Here is a 19285-nt window from a genome sequence, read left to right on the forward strand (position 1 = left end):
TGAAGTCTCAGAATCAATCCCCAAACACATGATTCTACCACTTGAGCTCAACCAAACAGATTCCTCAGGTGGTAGCAGTTGTAGGTACTTATTCTCTTTGTGTCCTTGTTGCCAGAGAGGGATAAAATCCATGTAGCCAAGGAAATCGAGGCATGAGAGTCACCTTGTAGAGTTCCTTCTATGTCTGCCCACTCATGGTAGAGGTGGATTAAGATTGATTGGGTCCCTGGTCACAAAAAACATTAGGGGCCTCCAGCCCACCCCTCACCTCAGGGCCCTACCCCCTGCTCCTCCCCTTCCCCCTGCTCCTCCCATTCCCATCTCAGCTACACCTGTGCCAATGCAGAGTAGCTTCGTTGACATCAAGGGTTTAATACCGATGAGTTTCTGGCCCAATGCCTCTGGGATCAATTCAGTGGTAACATAAACACTGGTATAAGTTACTTACCTGGGGTCATTTTGTTCTAACCTTGGTGTAAATGGAAAAGTGTCATCACTTGCATTGATCTGGCATTCCATGCGGCATCCCATGTCAATCTACTCACATCCAACCTGAAAAAGGACATCAGAATTTGGTTGATTCTTTTATTTATTTATTCTTCCTTCTGTGCATCGTTGTGTACACTGCTGCAAATATGTTCGATAAAAACTGGGTATCTGATTAGATAGACCATTCCTTGTCCTAACACAAAACCTAATTGTGCCATAATGATAGATTTCTGTTTGATTGTGAACTAATAGATAGATAGATTAGATAGATAACGCAAATTATTGATCCTCTTTTCCTGCAATGACTGTCTATGTCCAGATCATAATTTTCTTATAAGTATTCATTGTTAAACATTATTTACCAAAGCATGTCTATGAATATTTCCTATCCCATAGCTCCATTACAATCAGCTCATCATATGTACTCGGTGTATGAACTTAAAACTCTTTCAAGTGGATATATTTTCAACACGCTGTTTGTTTTCTTTGATTGGATAAATTGAAGTATTAACGTAAAAATGAAGGGGGCAATCCTCAGATGGTGTAAATTGTTATAGCTCCATTGAAGTCAATAGTTTTATGAGAATCCATATCATGAGAGGATCCATGGTGAACACTCATGATTATGATTTCAAACCCCACCACCCTTGAATATTCTGTACAAAGGTCCTGGTTCAGGAAACCACTTTTGTGTATGCTTAACTTTAACCATCTGAGTAGTCTCTTAAAAGCTTAAAGTTAAACTCATGTTCAGGCACTTTTTTGGATTAGGGTCTGGGTTAGGGTTAGTGGTAAAGCAAAAGGCTACATATAAAAGGGACTTACTCAAACTGCTGTCACATCCAGCCACTGCCTCAGTTCCTCTCTTTCCCCATCCAAACATCCCACTGCAATTGGTGCTTTAGAATTACTGTCCCCTCTGAGATTTGGTTTATTAACAGAGAAGAAAAGTTGAAAGCCAGAATCTCCAGGCTGCCTTCTCCAGACTCATCAGGCCATTATGTCCCTTGTGGGATCCTAATTCCCTCTGATGGGTTCTGTTCCTGCCCAGCAGTGCAGGTCTCTCCAGCCAGGCCTCCCCTCTGGCTGCTCTGGAGAGCTGCTTCCCAAGTCCTCTCTGACCCTGGGTCCTCTCTGGTTCCCCTGTAGGAGGTTCCTGATCCCTAAAATTCTTCTACTCTTTACCCTTGTATCAGGGCATCAGGCCCAGCTCTTTCCTGCATTTGATGTCTGGTCACCTGACCCAACCCAGCCCCAGGCCCAAACCCATCACCTGGGATCAGATGACAGGGAACAGGTATGGAGGAGCCCATCTTCCCTTAAAAGCCCACCTTCCCTTCCCTCAGCCCACCTTGAGACACTGTGATTTTTAACTGGGCCTAAGGTATTGAGGCACCTGACTTCTATTGACTTTCACTGGGTATTCAGCACCTAACTCCCTTTGGCACCTTTGAAAATCCCATCCCTGTTGCTTAAATGTCCATGCACATTCCTGTCTTCAATGCTGGAATATTCACACACGGGCCATGAACTCAGCTGAATCAAATTCCCTGTAAAAGTAACATTACTATTCATACAGGGATGATTTTGTCATATTCACTCAGTTCCAGTGATACAGGGTGGAGCTCACTCCAGCTTAGGGCAGAGATAAATAACAGGGTAGCTCACAAGTAGAGCTGGTTAGAAATTTTCTGAGGAAACAGAGTTTTGTCCAATATTGCCGACTCATAGAACCCAGAGATTCACAGAAACATCTCAGATTCCATGAACTTTCAATGAAGGAAAGGCAGGCTGGCAATGAAGCCTTGCCTCCCATGATACATGGCTCCGCGGCAGCCTTCCTTGCCAGGGCTTTCAGGCCCCTTGATGGATTTGTACCCAGGATATGTGTCCCCACCACACAAACATCAATATTACTGGCAGTATATTTGCACCCTTGTGCTCTATTACTCTAGCAAGCTCCAGGGGCATAAAGAAGAGGATATCCTGACATCTACAGAAAGGGTCGCTCCTGCACAGGGTAGAGGCACATGTCCAGGGAATGGTGAGTGGGGGAAGATTGCACAGCTGCTACCTGGACTTCTATGTGTTCTATTGAAAAATGTCAGACTTCAGACCCTTGCGCTAATGATCTGACCATTTAGGGTTAGGGTGACACCAAAAATAATAGGAGATAAGAGGACAAGACAAATCTCTGTACATTAAGGCTGCTATAATCAAAGGGGTCTAAGGAGTTAGGTGCCTATCTCCCCTTGTGCAGTCAATGGGAGTTGGGCACCTAATTGTCTTAAGTCACTCTGAAAATCCCTGTCCTAGCTCACAGCCTGGAGCAAGAGTCCACTGTATTGGTGCAGATTCTGCAGTACAGACTGTCCCTTGTTCCTGCTCTAATTGCACAGGATGCTGCCGAGTCAGGTACAGGTCCCTCCATAGGGCCAAGACCATTCCAGTGTCTTTCCATGGAAATCAGCAGATTTGTAACCAGGATATATTTGGCCCATGCTGTTGATCTATTTTCCACTCACTCCCCTGGTAATGGCCGCTGGGGATATTCACAGCTCTGTGACCTTTATGGGGGTTTCCTAGGGGATTCCCCACACTGTCTGATTGCTTTGGTTGCTATCAGTAGCTGAATCCCTGGGCTTATGTTATATCCCTTGCACACCATGCAGAAGCTTAATGGTGTGGGAACAGATTGTGCTTCAATCAGTCCCTGGCCTTAGCCCCCACTGGTCATTTGAAAAGACAAAAGATACAAGTGCATTTGTTTGTAGCTAAAAGTTACACTTTTCTCCTCCTCTCTCTCTCTCTCTCTCTCTATTTATTTTCTTAAATAAATTTAACTCTTTAAAAATCCAGATGTGGAAGGTGGGGTGAGGAGTGGGGAAAGAGAATAAACCCTTTAGCATAAATGGTACGATCATGCTGGAAGTCAGCATGGAAAAAAAAAAAAACAGAAAAGCAAAATACTTAATTTATAAAAGCAGGTGTAGACAAAGAGGAAAAATAAGGTGACAAAACTTCCCTTTTAAACTCTCACAAACCAAATTAACTTTAGCAATAAATACATTGAATAAATTCAGTGAAATTAATAATTTTAACCCTTTAGGAATCCAAATGTCAAATCTGTAATATAATTTTCTATATATAGCAATAATCATTAGGGGAAATTATGTATATTGCCTTAAGTTAATTAAATTAATACAATTAAGGGGGCAAATAAATTAATATGAATTCTAATTCATTTTATGGGAGTATTTAAATGGAAAGGTAACGGATAACCTGCCTAATCAATCATTTAATCCCTTTTGTTTCCTGGCAAGTATTGTATTAATGGATTTAAGTTTCAATGTCTTATCTTTTATGGCCAAGTATAACAATTGTGGTGCCACATTCATCTTAATTGTAAGATGTCTTATATATATATGCTATACATTTGTGTGTAACTTAACTATTTTTGTCTTATTTGGTTTTATTGTAAGAACAAAAATTAATTTTGTGTGCATAATTATAAAAAAAAAACCACCAATGTTGCTTTTCACTAGTGGTACCATACTACTTTTAATCATCAGTTTAGCAAATTATCATAACATCAATTCAATTATTCGGCAAAATTATTTTTTTAAATTTATTGGTTATTGGAATTGATGTTTTGTACAAAACTGTTAATAACCCATAATGGAGGTTTAATTGTTATAACAAGCAAATTAATTAAAAAACTTGGGTAAAGTCCTGTAACTATCTGTAGCGGGGCAGTTACCCTGCTCCTAGGAAAAAAAGGTAGGCTGATTGGAAGAGGTAGCCACAGCTGTGGCCACACCCAATCAGGCCACAGCTGGCCCTGATATAAGGACAAAGGGAGGAGCTGGATCGCTCTCACTCCGGCCTTGGAATGGGAAGGACCTAGTTGCCTGAAGGAGGCCAGGCCAGGCCAGGCCAGGCCAGGCCAGTCCCCAGGCTAAGGCCTTGCTGAAGGGCAACAGAGGTACTAGGGCTGCAGGGAGACAGCTGGGCCAAGAAAGGCAGCAGGTCCAACCCCTCTTGCTAGTGATGAGTGGCCATTACAGACTGCAGTTTGCCCCAGAGAATGGGGGCTAGATGACAACTGGCAGTAGCCACTGAAACAAGGTGGGCATAGAGGGTTGGGTGTTCCCCTGGGAGGGGAAACTGAGTGTAGGGGTACTGCTGTGGGCAGAACCCCAAGGTAAAGGGGCACTGGGGTCTGGGAGGGACATGAGGGCCTGAGGCAGGAGAGACACCGGCCAGCCGGAGGTGCTCTGAGTGCTGGAATTGAGCTAATTCCTGAGGCAACCAGCAGGAGGGGCCACGGTGGTGATCTGCTACACTATCCCTCAAAAGACAGAAAGTCAAAGGGGGAAAGTAAACTTTTTTGCATAAAGATCACCTATACATGAAAGTGAGTTACTAGAAATAAGAGTTTGATTGATAAAATTCATTATGTAACAACTTTAAGCTGTTCAAAAGAGAATTCTCTTCCCAGCAGAAGAAGTCATAGAAGGCAACATCCTACCAGGGCTATTCCTATGGATCTGCTTCCCAGTAGGTAGTAAATGAGGTTCATATCTCAACATCCATAAAACTGCAGTAGTGGGGACCTTCTGAAACAATGCGTTTCAACCAGTAACATGATCTCACAGGAATCCACAACTTCTCTGTGATATATTTTATCTGGACAAAATCTTCTGTATATTTTGTTGTATGGAAACTTGATGATAATGGAACAACTAATAACGTAAAACACAATGCAGTTGAAAGTACAAATAGCAATCAGGTGTCTGGTTTTGCCAGCAGCATTTCCTTGTTAATTTAGAACTTAACAAAGGAAGAACAAGTGTTTTATAAATAAGTATTGATCTCCTCTCCAAAGAAAGAGAGACCCGAAGGGAACCGTGTACCACAAACAAAACAGTTACTCTATGGGTTGTAGATCCACTCAGTGATCACCACAGTGACAACTGCAGAATCCATTTCCTGTACAGAATTTGAAGTAGGACCAAAGATGGACTCACTGCTACTCTGATACCTGGGCCTTTGATTAATAATGTTCGGGTTATGCATATATCTGGGGTTTTAAATTTGTTAAATTAGAATATGGCAGAGATTGGTCTTTGTAATGATACTAGTGTGTCCAGGTTGTACATGTTGGTTTGATTTGAGAGATTGGCTGCATATCCTAATAAAATGAGGTACTATAGGAGGTCAGGAAAATCAGGTCTCCTCTGGCATTCAGAACATGGGGGGGTTACAAAGCCTAAACAGAATTATAAGTTCTATTCTGGGCCTTTTCAAATCAGGTAAGTCAATTTGGAACAGGGTACACTAAGAGAATATCAAAAAAACAGATCAGCTATTTCCATTATAAACAGGCTGATATAGTACTTAACCCAATACCAATGAAACAGATGGGCTAGCTGAGGAAATAATTAATGTTAATAGTGCAAAGTGGAAAGATAAATACAGGGGTAAGGAAATATTTTCTACTGCTTATAGCAGTTATATATTATAAGCTGTGGATGAAGTACAAAAGGATCCTAAGGGACACAAAGTGTCTAGATTAATTAAAGACAAATATATGCTGTCATAAATATAAAGGGAAGGGTAACCACCTTTCTGTATACAGTGCTATAAAATCCCTCCTGGCCAGAGGCAAAAGCCTTTCACCTGTAAAGGCTTAATAAGCCAAGGTAACCTCGCTGGCACCTGACCCAAAATGACCAATGAGGAGACTAGATACTTTCAAATCTGGAGGGAGGGGGGGACAAAGAGTTTGTCTGTCTGTGTGATACCTTTGCTGGGAACTGATCAAGGATGCAAACCTTCCAACTCCTGTAAAGTTAGTAAGTAATCTAGCTCGAAAATGCGTTAGATTTTCTTGGTGTTTGGCTTGTAAAATTTGCTGTGCTATGCTGTTTTTTGTCTTTTTGTACCTTAAGGTTTTGCCTAGAATAATTCTGTTTTGAATCTGATTACCCTGTAAAGTATTTACCATCCTGATTTTTACAGAGGTGATTCTTTTATCTTTTCTTTAAATAAAATTCTTCTTTTAAGAACCTGATTGATTTTTCATTGTTAAGATCCAATGGTTTGGGTCTGTGTTCACCTGTACAAATTGGTGAGGATATTATTATTAAGCCTTCCCCAGGAAAGCAGGGGTAGGGCGTGGGGGGGGATATTTTGGGGGAGGACATCTCCAAGTGGTCTCTTTCCCTGTTCTTTGTCTAAATCGCTTGGTGGTGGCAGCATAGGTTTCAAGGACAAGGCAAAGTTTGTACCTTGGGGAAGTTCTTAACCTAAGCTGGTAAGCATAAGCTTAGGGGGCCTTTCATAAAGATCTCCACCCTAGAGTTCAGAGTGGGGAAGGAACCTTGACATATGCCCAAGCGATATTGTCCTAAATGTACCCAGGAAAATCAGACTATAAATTGGTCCTGTATTTGGACACGTGAACTAATTCAGTTTTATACCATCAGCAACTTTGGGTCAGTAATGCCACTTCCCAGTGAGGATGCCTGTAAAATTAATTGTATCTCAATAGCCAGTCTCCTGTATATTTTAATTTCTTTGCCTGTGTTTAATCCTTCTGGCCAAGTATTTGATAAATTGGCAGCTGTCCATCCAAGAGGTTACCTGGAAGGAAATATTTATAAGGAATGCCTGGAGATACCAAACATTTTCATATGGCATGATAAATCCAGAGCTTGCAGCATGCCTCATATGTCATGTTGTTCTACTGAGGGGTATTTGACATCACAATTCCAATCTGTGAGTATGCTAGACAGGAGGGTAGAAGGTGTGTGGAGGGTGGGATTTGGACCAGGAAACTTTTTTTTGAAGTTGGGGAAACTTTACCTATTAGATTTATATACCGGCTATGCATTGGCTTAATGTAACAGGACACCCAACAATACCTACTAACTGGACTATGGTGGTACTGGGACCATGTGATACAGCTACTCCAGGAGCTCCTGGTGGAGCATTGCCAAATGTTGATTTTTGGAAGCCAAGGCCCTTTGAGGAACGAATGCATTTCAACTGGCTATTGAACTACCTGCTCTTTGTGCTTGCACTGATATTGCTTGTGCCTTTTGGACAGGCTTAATGGATGCATATTTAATTTTTGGTTGTATTACTTATGTTGTAGGAATGGTTTTTATGAATTGTAATATTGATTATATTTATGGGGTGTTTGAAATTATGCGTTGCCTTAGCTTTTTTTTTTTTGAAAGCTATATTTGTAAATTTAGTAGCTTATTTTTTTGACCTGTGCTGCATTGTTTTTTGTGGGGGATTGGGTTTTTTTTGGCACAGCATGATTAGTGGACCAAGGTATTAGGCTAGCTGGAGCCAGGACCTCCAGCCTGAATGCCCCGCCATTCAGTGTGCGAAAAGGACGCTTCCTTCCTTCCCTGAGAACTGCTGATGAGGGAGATTTATGGCAACAAATTGTTGCAAAGAACTGTATCCTCAAGGTAAAAGTAACGTGTAATGCTATGAGTAATGGATAGTGGTGGCTTTACTAACAGTGGGTGTTTTTATTACTTAAGGCTTTTTGTGGTGTTGTAATGGAGGTAGGCATGTACGTACTAATCTAAACAAAAAGCATATGTTGTAATCAATTCGATTAATACTGGACAATTGGGTCCAGGGGAACAAGTATCACAATAAAGAAGCTTGTACTTATATCCGCCTCTGGGTCAACCTGCTCCTTTTTCTTCTAACAGCTGCTACTGTGTCTTGTCTGGTACAGCTTACCAAATGGCATAAACCAGCTGTGAGGGTGACCTATACTGTGAAGGAGCAGTACCATAAAATCTGTCAGTATGGCTCATTAATGTGTCCCGTTACTGACTACAACTTCTGTTTTACACCCCTAGAAAAAAAAACTGTCATAGGTGTGAAAGAAAACAAACTCCACTCTCAGGTTGGAAGCAACAAAATCAGAGACAGCTTTATTCAAGCAAATGCAAGGGAAGAATACAGCTGGCAGAGAGCATCTCTGCCTCAGTTTCTCCAAAGTGCAAGCAAAATCACACAAGCATTTATACCTCTTTGTGATGTGCATTACTTAAAAACATCTGCATTTTATTTAGGCTGTTTACTATGTAATTCAGTATTTTCTCACTTTCTCTTCTCAACACATCATTATCTCAAGCCTCGGTCACACTGACTATTCTGCTGTTTCCTACTCACTTCTGACGTGAGCCCTGCTTCTACAGGTCTCACGATATTGGGCTAAGACTTAGCTTAACAGTTGTTCTGTCTCTGACATTTAAATGACTGCACTTAAACCCTTTCTTTCTTTCCCTGCTTCCACACAGTTATTATTCCTGGCTCAGTCTGGGCTAATGAGACCACCATTAACAATGCTCCTGAAGAGATGGACCTAGATAGATAGATAGATCCAAGTTCAGGGTCAACATAAATCCTTTAACTCCAAACCTTAAGAAGTTACTAAATAGAAAGTATACTCATGTGATCCAAATCAGTATCAGTATGGCCTAGTCCAAGGAAAAGCTAACAGGATGATCTAGTTCATAACAATCAGTAACTCATACGAGGTTAGAGGCAGGATTTAAGGTTTTTCAACTAATTATATTAGTTGTATTAGTTCTGTTTTGTGATTCATAGTTTTTAATGCACAACTATAAATCTCATCTTGAAGCACTATCTGCAGCTACATATATGAATGTTTCCAGTGGAGGTTAAGCAGATAAGGTACTACCATAACTAATGATTATGGTAGCAAACGGGGGAAATATTGCCACATGGATCTAAAGGTTAAGCATTGCTCATGGCTGTGCTAAACAATTGACAAACAAGACTCCCACGAATCTTTGCGATGTTAGGATAAGAGAGACAATAAAGAATTGTCATGCAATTCTTGCAAATCATGCAGGCAGATTTTACATGGTTTATAGAGCGGAAAATATATCTAAAAGTCATGACCTATTTTTGAAGCTGTTTTATGCTTTATGATTGGCTGTACTATGTGACTAACAAGTTATAATCAAAACCAAAGATGTAAGTCTTGCCAAAGCATAGAATGTTCCAACCGCAATGGGCAAAGTAAGTGTTATTGTCTCCACTGGCCAAAGCCGTAGTCACCTTTTGTTCTCTGTAAACTGGGAGGTGTATTAGGGTATAATGGAACACATGCTGTCTAGATGATTGACTCCTTGGTAGACATGTAATGGTGATTGGACTAGCAGTGTGCTCAGGACTGATTTTTAGGCCTGACCCGGACCTGGACCCAACCCCGATCCAAGCCCACCCAACCGACCCAGTCGAGACATTTTCTGACTCAAGCCCACCCTTCCTCCCAAACCAAAGTCAGTGCTGCTGCTACCTTCTGCCCATTGGGCCGGTTCTCCTCCTCCTGCCCCTGGAGTCAGCGCGGCCACTGAATAGCGTGGCCCATCTTTGGTGGGGGACAATAGCAGGTTCTTTCCTGCCCCGTGGTTTCGAAGATGGGTCAGATCACACACTAGAAAGGGGTCTATTTTTCTTCTCATGCCCCAAATAAAATAAGTGAATGGCATAAGTCCCATTAATTTGAATGGGAGCATGATCAAGCCCTGAGTCATTTAGTTAACATACACAGTGTGGGCAAGGCAGTGGGACATTCCCACTACATCAGCCCTGCCCAGAGCCTCCCCCGTGAGCAGGAGGGACCCTTCTAAGGGATGAGAGAGGAGCCCAGCCCCAAATCTATAAGGGGACTCATGGGCTGCAATGGCTGAGCATCACAGCGACTAACTTCCAGGTGCCTAGGAAATCATTGAGGAATAATGGGATCCACAAAGAGTGAGTTAGGACTCCTGTCTCATACAACGAACTCGGAGAGACAGGCCCCTAAGAACAGGACCCACAAAAGCCAGAGTGATTCCTAAACTAGCCAATGGGAGATGCTGACAAGAGGGGTGTGTCCTAAGCCCTGCCCCTTTCAGGCACATCACAACCAAAGTCCAGGCTGCAGAGACGCCCCTATCTCTGTTTGAGGTCTAGAGCCAGGAATGCCTCTCCTGGAGTCAGCTACCTTAGGCACCTAAGCCATTTCCTGCCAGAAGGAATCAGGCCAGGGGAAGCCTCCCTCTTTACCTTTAGCCTGTGGTTAGGGCACTCCCTGGGATGTGGGAGAGCCCAGTTCAATTCCCCTCTGCCTGATGAGGAGATGGGATTTGAACAGGGCTCTGCCACCCCTTAGCTGGGTGGCTTAACCACGGGACTAGAGGTGACTCTGACACACTGGTCTCTGCAGCTGGGCTGTGTGCAGCTGACTTTGCATTTCACTGCCAGGGAGAAGAAGATGTGACCACGTCCATTCTCTGAGGGCTTCCAGGACTCAATCCCTGGAGCCCTGTCCAGCTCAGACCCAGGCTTCCCTGCCCTGTGCATGTCTGCAGTGTCGGCAAACAAGCGGGAGAGCAAAAACGTAGAAGCAGCAAGGCCGAGTGGGCTGAACTCAGTGGCTGGAGGCAGGAATCCCTAGGTGCTAACCACATTCATGTGGAGAAGAGACACATTTTTTCCTACGTGTTGAGCTCTTGCACGCTCCCTCAGCACAGAGGGATCGCTGAACACCACAATATTCTCATGGAAAAATTTGATTTTGTGAGCGAGAATTTTACATTGGAAAATCGTTCCAGTGGAAAATTCCCTACCAGCTCTACCCAGAAGACATGGAGAGCCTATGGACTCCAGTGGAAACAAGACTGGGACATTGCTGGGATATAGCATCGAGGCTTACTCAAGCTGAAAGAAGAAGCATTCCCCTTAGCAGGATTGTGTCCACATGACAGAAAAGCAGAGATGGACCCAAACCAAGACTCTAAACCATGTTGGGATCCCAGATTCCTCAAAGTTCAAGAGAGAAGCTTTGGGATCTGAGATCCTGGATTTGCCCTGTCACTACAAAACCCACCACTAGCTGGATGGGCAGACAATGTCCCCATTGCTGGTTGGCACAATCTCTGTGGAGATGCAGGTCATGAATGGGTCCTGGAGACTGAACTCCCCCTTGCACCATCCAGATGGACATCACAGGTCAGAGCTGGCTTATTGATCCTTCAGAAGACTGCACAGTTGGAGACCACTAGCAACAGCTCAGATGGGTGGAAATCATGAAATCAATGGGACTTAGGCACATTTGAGGGTCCCAGTAGGCACCTTTCTGAATATTTAGGTGCCTAAATACCTTTAACTCTTGGCCTTTAGGCACTTTTCAATATTTCACTCTTCATCTCCTCTGTTGTCCAGTGGAGGTTTATATCAGAATGTGTCAACGTTCCCCAGGACACTTTATCAGGCACAATCTCTTCCCATTCCATGTCCCCATGGGTGGTGGGTATAATAGGCCAGGGGAGGCTAAGCCTCCTCCGGCGCAGCCACTGACAACCCGCCACCGGACGCCTGGGCCGTGGTGGCCCCACCTCTCCCTGTCCCTGCCCCGCCCCTTCCCGAGGCCCCCACTGCCCACTGCTGCCTGGCTGCAGTGATCCTCCCCTCCACTCCACTCCCCCTCTCTGGAGGTCCCCACTTGCCAATGCATCCCTCCTCTCCTTCACCCCTCTCCCCCATGATACCCCACCGCTCACCACACCCCTCCTCACCCCCCTCGCCTGAGAGACACCCCCTGCCCACCACATCCCTCCTCAGCCCCCGCCCACCACTTGCCATGTCCCTCCTCACCCCCTCCCTCGCGAGAACCCTGCTGCCTGCCGCTTGCAACAGGTGGGGGGAGCACTTGGCATGGGAGAGGGGTGGAGAACTGGAGCAGCAGGGGCCTCAGGGGAAGTGGGGGTGTGGAGGAGACGCGGGACACGGTGGATGTGTGGGGCTGCTCATGGAGGGGAGGGGCTACAAGAAATAAAAACGAGGGACAAAAAAGGGACAGAGGTGCAGGTCCTAGCATCAATGAGGGGACACCCAACACAGAAGCCCAGACACTTGGAGGTGTCCAAGCAATTGAGCAGCACAAGAGACAGAAAGCTGTAATTTTCAAAGGCACCTAAAAGAGTAAGGATTGCACAACACCCACTGAATCACTGTGGGAGTTCAGTGCCTAAATCCCTTGAGCTCCTTTGAAAACTCCAGCCTGAAGTCATCTATTTTTGACAGAACACTTAAAAGCAGAGGTTGTGGCTAGATAACCTTTCTCCACACCCCACTCCTTGCCAATATACTTCAGCCCCACTCTGCAGGAGCCCCTTTTGTGGGCAACAGGAGAACCCATTCTCCAAGGTCCAGGCTCCTGTCTGATTATCAACAAGAGAAGAAACTAATGAATTTTTTTTGCACAATCCCCAATCTCCTCTGGCTGCATGAATGAGGGGACCACCCTGAGAGCAGAAAATGGAGCACCAAACCTTCTTGTCAATGTCTCTCTGTGCTGTCGTCACAAGTAAAACTGGTTGAAAATTTTTTGTCAGATATGTTTTTCAATGGAAAATTCAGTTTTCAACCACATGGATCTTTTTGCAAAAAATGTCTGCTATCTCTGGAAAACCAAAACCCCAAAGCCAAACATTGTTTGTCTGAAAACTTTCAGGTGAAAAGTGAATCTCTCTACTTGAAAATGCCACTTCAGTGTCTCATGGGAGCTGTAGTTTGATTTCCTTGTGGTCACATTCTCCTTTATGGGCTGGAATCCCTAGCCAGACTACACCCCCCATGATACATTGCAGCCGTGGGACTCCCATGATGCACTGCAATGGCTCAGTAAGAAGGAATCCCATGGTACAGATGTTGTCCAGCCAGAGAACCTGTCCATAGAGGAGAATGGGGGTTTGAAGCACATGAACTGCAACTCCCATGAGACGTGGCAGTGGTATTTCCAAATAGAAATTTACATTTTCAGCTGAAAGTTGGGGGGATGGGTTGTTTGTCATAAAGTCAAAATTTTCTACAGAAAAAACCATATTTTCTGCCCAGCCCTAGTCAAAAGGGACTCATTGCTCAGTGGATAGAATGGGGAGATGGGTGGAAGTGTGCCTACCTCCCCTATGGGAGGTGAGGAGGAGCTGGAGCTGGGGTGTAAATAAGGCCAGCTGCAGGCCTCAGCCATGTCCTCCCCACTGGCCCCTTTTCCCTCCTCAGTCCTTTCCCCTGAGGTTTGGAGAGGTCAGCAGCCCACTCCTTGTAAAGTCAAAATGAAAATGTTAGTGTAAAAGCCTGGGGCTTACAGCTGGTTGTAAAACAGAAACTTCTGTGAGAAATTCTGGTATTTTGAAATTTGTTTTCATCTCAGATAGGGGTGAAAAGTAGAAATACAAACATGTTCACAGAATAAAAAGTTCTCAAAAACTTGATTGGGAAATGTCAAAACTAAAAATGCTGTTGTTTTTTTAACCAGAATGAAACTCTTTAACATGCCAATGAAAATTCTTTCATTTAGAAATGTCATCTGCAAATGAAAAAAAGTCATTATGAATTAGACCAACTTCTGTTGGTGGAAAAGACAAGCTTTCAAGCTACACAGTTCTTCTTCAGGTTGCTCGGAAACTTGTCTCTTCCACCAACAGAAGTTGGTACAATAAAAGATATTACCTCACCCACCGTGTCTCTTTCATAGCCTGGGACCAACATGGCTACAAAACAGCAACGACAATAATCATTATGAATTGTCAGTTTGACTTAAAGTCAAAATGCCCATTTAAAATATTTCCGTTTTTTTTTTAATTTGGAGTTAGCATTTTGAAATGAAAAAAAAATCACTGTTTTTATTTATTTAAATTACATTTTGAAATTAAAAAAAAATCTTTTTAAGTGGATAGTCCAAAATAGGAAAAGGAAAAATTGCAATTAACTTTTCCTGGGATTTTCAAAGGGGCCAAAAGATAATTAGACTCCCACATTCTATCAAAAACTCATCGGGATTTGAGCACCTAAGAGTAAAATTTTCAGAAGTGCCTGAGTCTTCCTTGAAAATGGGACTTTGGATCCCGGGACACTTAGATGCTTTAAATTTTTTTCCCCAGATTTCTTTCAAATTTTAAAAGTTTTCAGCCAAAAGCAGAAAATGCAAAATGTCAGGTTCTAATCTTAACATGAACATAGGCTGGTCCTCATCCAAAGTCAGCCTGACCCATTACATAAGGTGGAACATGGGAATACTTTATTCCAGGAGGACACTAAGAGTTCAGTGTGAGGAATTTGTTTTTCTTGGGAAAAAATATCCTGCCTATCATTTTCCACAGAGCACTTTTTATCTCTTTGTTTCTTAGACTGTAAATAATTGGATTCATTAGTGGTGGCACCACACAATACAACACAGCAGCCGTCAGGTCCAGAGATGTTGAAGACATCGACCTGGGCCTCATGTACGTAAATGATGCTGTACTGATAAATAAACAAAAAACAATCAGGTGTGGGATGCAGGTGGAGAAGGCTTTGTACCTGCCCTGCTCAGAGGGGATTCTCATCACCTTGGAGAAGATGTGAATGTAGGACACAATTATCAATACAAAACAGACCATATCTATAAGTGATCCAAGGGCAATCATGACTATTACATTAGCATGTGTATCAGAGCAAGAGATCTTTAGCAACTGTGGGATATCACAGAAAAACTGAGCGATAACATTGGACCCACAGAAATGTAACCTAAAAGTATTAGCTGTGTGTAATACAGAGCAGATCATGCTGCTAATCCATGAACCAGCTGCCATCTGGGCACATACACCTCTGTTCATAGTCACCCTGTAATGCAGAGGGCGGCAGATTGCAGTGTAGCGGTCATACGCCATCACCGTGAGAAAGGCCAGCTCTGCTACTGCAAAAAATACAATCAAAAAGACTTGGATGACACATCCAGAGAAAGAGATGACTCTGTTGTTGGTTAGGGAGTCAGCCATGGACTTGGGGATGGTGACTGAGATGTAGCAGAGGTCTAGGAAGGATAAGTTGCCCAGGAAAAAGTACATGGGGGTGTGAAGGTGGTGGTCGAGGGCTATGACTGTGATGATGAGAAGATTCCCCACCAGGGCTGCCAGATAAATCACTAGAAACATCAGGAATTGTAAAATCTGCTGTTCCCGCACGTCAGAGAATCCCAGGAGAAAGAACTGAGTTACAGTAGTTCTGTTGGACATTTCTTGTGTAGATGTACACTGCAGAAGGAAGGCCAATGGGAAATGGTCATGGAACGAGAAACAGAAGATAGATGGAGACTGGTTTTAGATATTATGCTGCAGGACATATCTTGCAGCTCAGGAAAATAACAAGACTCTTCCTTTTCTTCTCCATCACCATGTAATTACAAGGTTTACAGTACAGGTTCATGAGGCACAACTTTAATGGCATCTTCTTATTCAACAGACCTTCTGCTTGTGTTTATTTTAAGCCCTGTCTGGTTACTTTTCTGACTAAGTTCTTGGTTCACAAAGGGGCTTAGGCCCCTAAATGCCATTTTAGGCACCTCAGTCCAACATTTATGCCCCACGGACAGTCACAAAACCCCCACTCAGCTGCTGCCTTACCCCATAGACGGCCAGATTGTTTAAGGTATTTAGGCATCGGGTGAAATTTTCAAAAGTATCAAGATGCCTAAAATTCATTGATTCCAATGGGTGTTAGGCACCCAGGTGTGTTTCAAAATCCCACTGGGTGCCTAAATACCTTTAAACCTCTGGGCCTGGGTCCCTAATTTCCCACTGGTAAAGTGCTGTATGTGCCTAAAAGCCTGCCAGGTTAACTGTCTAAGCACCCAGACTCACGCCTAACCCCAGCAGGATCCTCAAATTGGGTGTTCTTCTGCCTACCAGTGGGGCCCGATCCAGTAGGTGCTCTCAGAGCACGCCTGAGCCCACCCAGAATGAAAGTCAGGCCTCTCCTTATGGCATTTAGCCCAGTGGTTAGAGCTCTCTTGGGAAAACTTGGGTTCGATCCCCCCTTCTCTCCACTGTGGAAAAGGCACTTGAGTCTCCCACTGTGCAGAAGAGGTCCTTAGCCACTGGTGGCTGGGGTATTCTGGGCAGGGTGTCCTCAGTCTGTTCTGTTGAAGCTGTTCCACTGTGTATAAACAATTAAATATGCATTGGGCCAGATATACAGAGAGTGAGGACCGCCCCATTGACTAGTGATTAGGGCTCTTACCAGTTGCATCGTGTGGTAACTCAAGTGAATTTAAACAAAGGTGAGATATGATAAGACTGGGATACTGAAATAATGGAGAGGACACAGTAGTATTTCAGAGTGATCTGGATTGCTTGGTAAACTGGGCACAAGCAAACAATATGCATTTTAATATGACTAAATATAAATGTATGCATCCAGGAACAAAGAATGTAGGCTATCCTTACATGATGGGGGACTCTGCCCTGGGAAGCAGTGACTCTGAAAAAGATTTGGGGGTCATGGTGGATAATGAACTGAACATGAGCTCTCAGTGTGACACTGTGGCCTAAAGAGTTAATGCAATCATGGGATGTATAAACAGGGGGATCTCGAGTGGGAGCAGAGAGGTTATTTTACCTCTGTAGTTGGCACTGGTGCAACCACTGCTGGAATCCTGCGTCCAGATCTTGTGCCCACAATTCAAGACAGATGGTGATAAATTGGAGAGAGATCACCATAACAGAAGATCAGATTAAATGTATACCTGAAATTAAAAAGAATAGAAAGAGGACCAGAAAAATGCCACTGTGCCAAAACAACAGAGTAAAGAAGCAGTTTGAAGCAAAAAGGCATGCTTTAAAAATTGGAAGTCAAATCCTACTGAGGAAAATAGAAGGGAGCATAAAATCTGGCAAGTCAAGTGTAAAAGTATAATTAAGCAGGCCAAAAAAGAATTTAAGAGCATCTAGCAAAAGACTCAAAAACTAACAGAAAAAAAATGAAGTACATCAGAAGCAGGAAGCCTGCCAAAAAATCAGTGGGGCCACTGGACAATCAAGGTGCTAAAGAAGCACTCAAGGAAGATAAGGCCATTGCAGAGAAGCTAAATGAATTCTTTGCATCGGTCTTCGCTGCAGAAGATATGAGAGAGATTCTTACACCTGAGCCTTTCTTTTTAGGTGGCAAATCCAAAGAGCTGTCCCAGGTTGAGATGTCAAAAGAGGAGGTTTTGGAACAAATTTATAAACAGTAAGAAATCACCAGGACCAGATGGTATTCACCCAAGAGTTCTGAAGGAACTCAAATATGAAATTTCAGAACTACTAACTGTGATATGTAACTGACAAGATAGTTAAATCCAAAGCAGACTGGGAAGAGGTAAAAAAAGACCTCACAAAACTAGTGACTGGGCAACAAAATGGCAGATGAAATTCAGTGTTGGTGAATTCAAAGTAATGCACACTGGAAAACATAATCCCATCTATACCTATACATAAAAAATGATGGGGTCTAAAGTAGCTGTTACCACTCAAGAAAAAGATATTGGAGTCATTGTGGATAGTTCTCTGAAAACATCTGCTCAATGTGCAGCGGCAGTCAAAAAAGCGAACAGAATGTGAGAAACCATTAGGAAAGGGATAGATAATAAAAACAAAAAATATGTTAATGCCACTATATAAATCCATGGTACGCCCACACCCTGGATACTGCATGCAATTCTGGTTACCCCATCTCAAAAAAGATAGATTAGAATTGGAAAAGGTTCAGAAAAGGGCAACAAAAATTATTAGGGTTATGGGACAGCTTCCCTATGAGGAGAGATTAAAAATATGGGGACTATTCAGTTTGAAAAAGAGGCGACTAAGGGGGTATATGATAGAGGTCTATAAAACCATGAATGTTGTGGAGAAAGTGAATAAGGAAGTGTTATTTACCCTTTCACATAACACAAGAACCAGGGGTCACCTAATGAAATTAATAGGTAGCAGGTTTCAAACAAACAAAAGGAAGTACTTCTTCACACAACACACAACCTGTGGAACTCATTGCCAGGGGATGTTGTGAAGGCGAAAACTATAACTTTGGAATCAAAAAAGAATTAGATAAGTTCATGGAGGATAGGTCCATCAATGGCTATTAGTCAAGGTGGTCAGGAATGCAACCCAATGCTTTAGGTGTCTCTAAGCCTCTGACTGCCAGATGCTGGAACTGGATGATGGCGGATGATAGGGGATGGATCATTTGTTGATTGCCCTGTTCTGTTCATTCCCTTTGAAGCATCTGTCATTTTCCACTGTTGGAAGACAGGATACTGAGCTAGATGGGCCATTGTTCTGACCCAATATTGCAGTACTTATGTTCTCAATCTATTTAGCTTAACAATGAGAAGGTTAAGGGGTGACTTGCTCACAGTCTATAAATATCTACTTGGGGAACAAATATTTAATAATGGGCTCTTCAATCTAGCAGATAAAGGTATAACATGGTCCAATGGCTGGAAGCTGAAACTAGACAAATTCAGAGTGGAAATAAGGCATACATTTTTAATGGTCAGAGTAATTAACTGGAACAATTTACAAAGGGTTGTGGTGCATTCTCTATCACTGGCATTTTTTAAATCAAGATCTGCTCTAGGAATTATTTTGGGGGAGTTCTCTGGCCTGTGTTATACATGATGTCAGAATAGATGATCGCAGTGGTCCCTTCTGGCCTTGGAATATATGAATCTCTGAATACTGAGGCATAAGGACATGAAATGATTTTCCCATAGCTAAACAACAATATTCAAACATGGCAGAACTGGTGCTGGCTGGAAAACAAGAACTTTGGACATTTGATTTTATTCTAATGTGGAGTGAAAATGACACTTTTTAAATTTTTTCATGAAAAATAAAAAGAAGAAGGAAACTTTGACCCACTTGCTGCAGAACAGCCAATAGCC

The 19285-nt window shown here is 43.0% G+C and overlaps 1 protein-coding gene across 1 annotated transcript; it reads right to left on the reverse strand.

The window, feature by feature from the left end:
- Positions 1-5346: 5346 nt before the first annotated feature.
- On the reverse strand, positions 5347-15599 carry LOC102930616 (olfactory receptor 14A16). Its single transcript, XM_007053858.3, has 2 exons — positions 14698-15599; positions 5347-5380 (listed from the first exon to the last, which is right to left on the reverse strand). Exons 1-2 carry the CDS (start codon positions 15597-15599, stop codon positions 5347-5349), a joined length of 936 nt encoding a protein of 311 aa, XP_007053920.3.
- Between the last annotated feature and the right edge of the window lie 3686 nt (positions 15600-19285).

This window comes from Chelonia mydas, chromosome 14, assembly GCF_015237465.2.
Source record: "Chelonia mydas isolate rCheMyd1 chromosome 14, rCheMyd1.pri.v2, whole genome shotgun sequence".
In the NCBI taxonomy this organism is placed as follows: Eukaryota; Metazoa; Chordata; order Testudines; family Cheloniidae; genus Chelonia; species Chelonia mydas.

Bases quoted from the DNA above. Each gene is read 5' to 3' on its own strand.
- LOC102930616 (XM_007053858.3), bottom strand. From the start codon at position 15,599: ATGTCCAACAGAACTACTGTAACTCAGTTCTTTCTCCTGGGATTCTCT. The intron at 5,381-14,697 runs AATGATAGGCAG...TTCGGGTCTCTC, and splicing joins ATAAAAAGTGCTCTGTGGAA to TTTCTTTGGAGAGGAGATCA.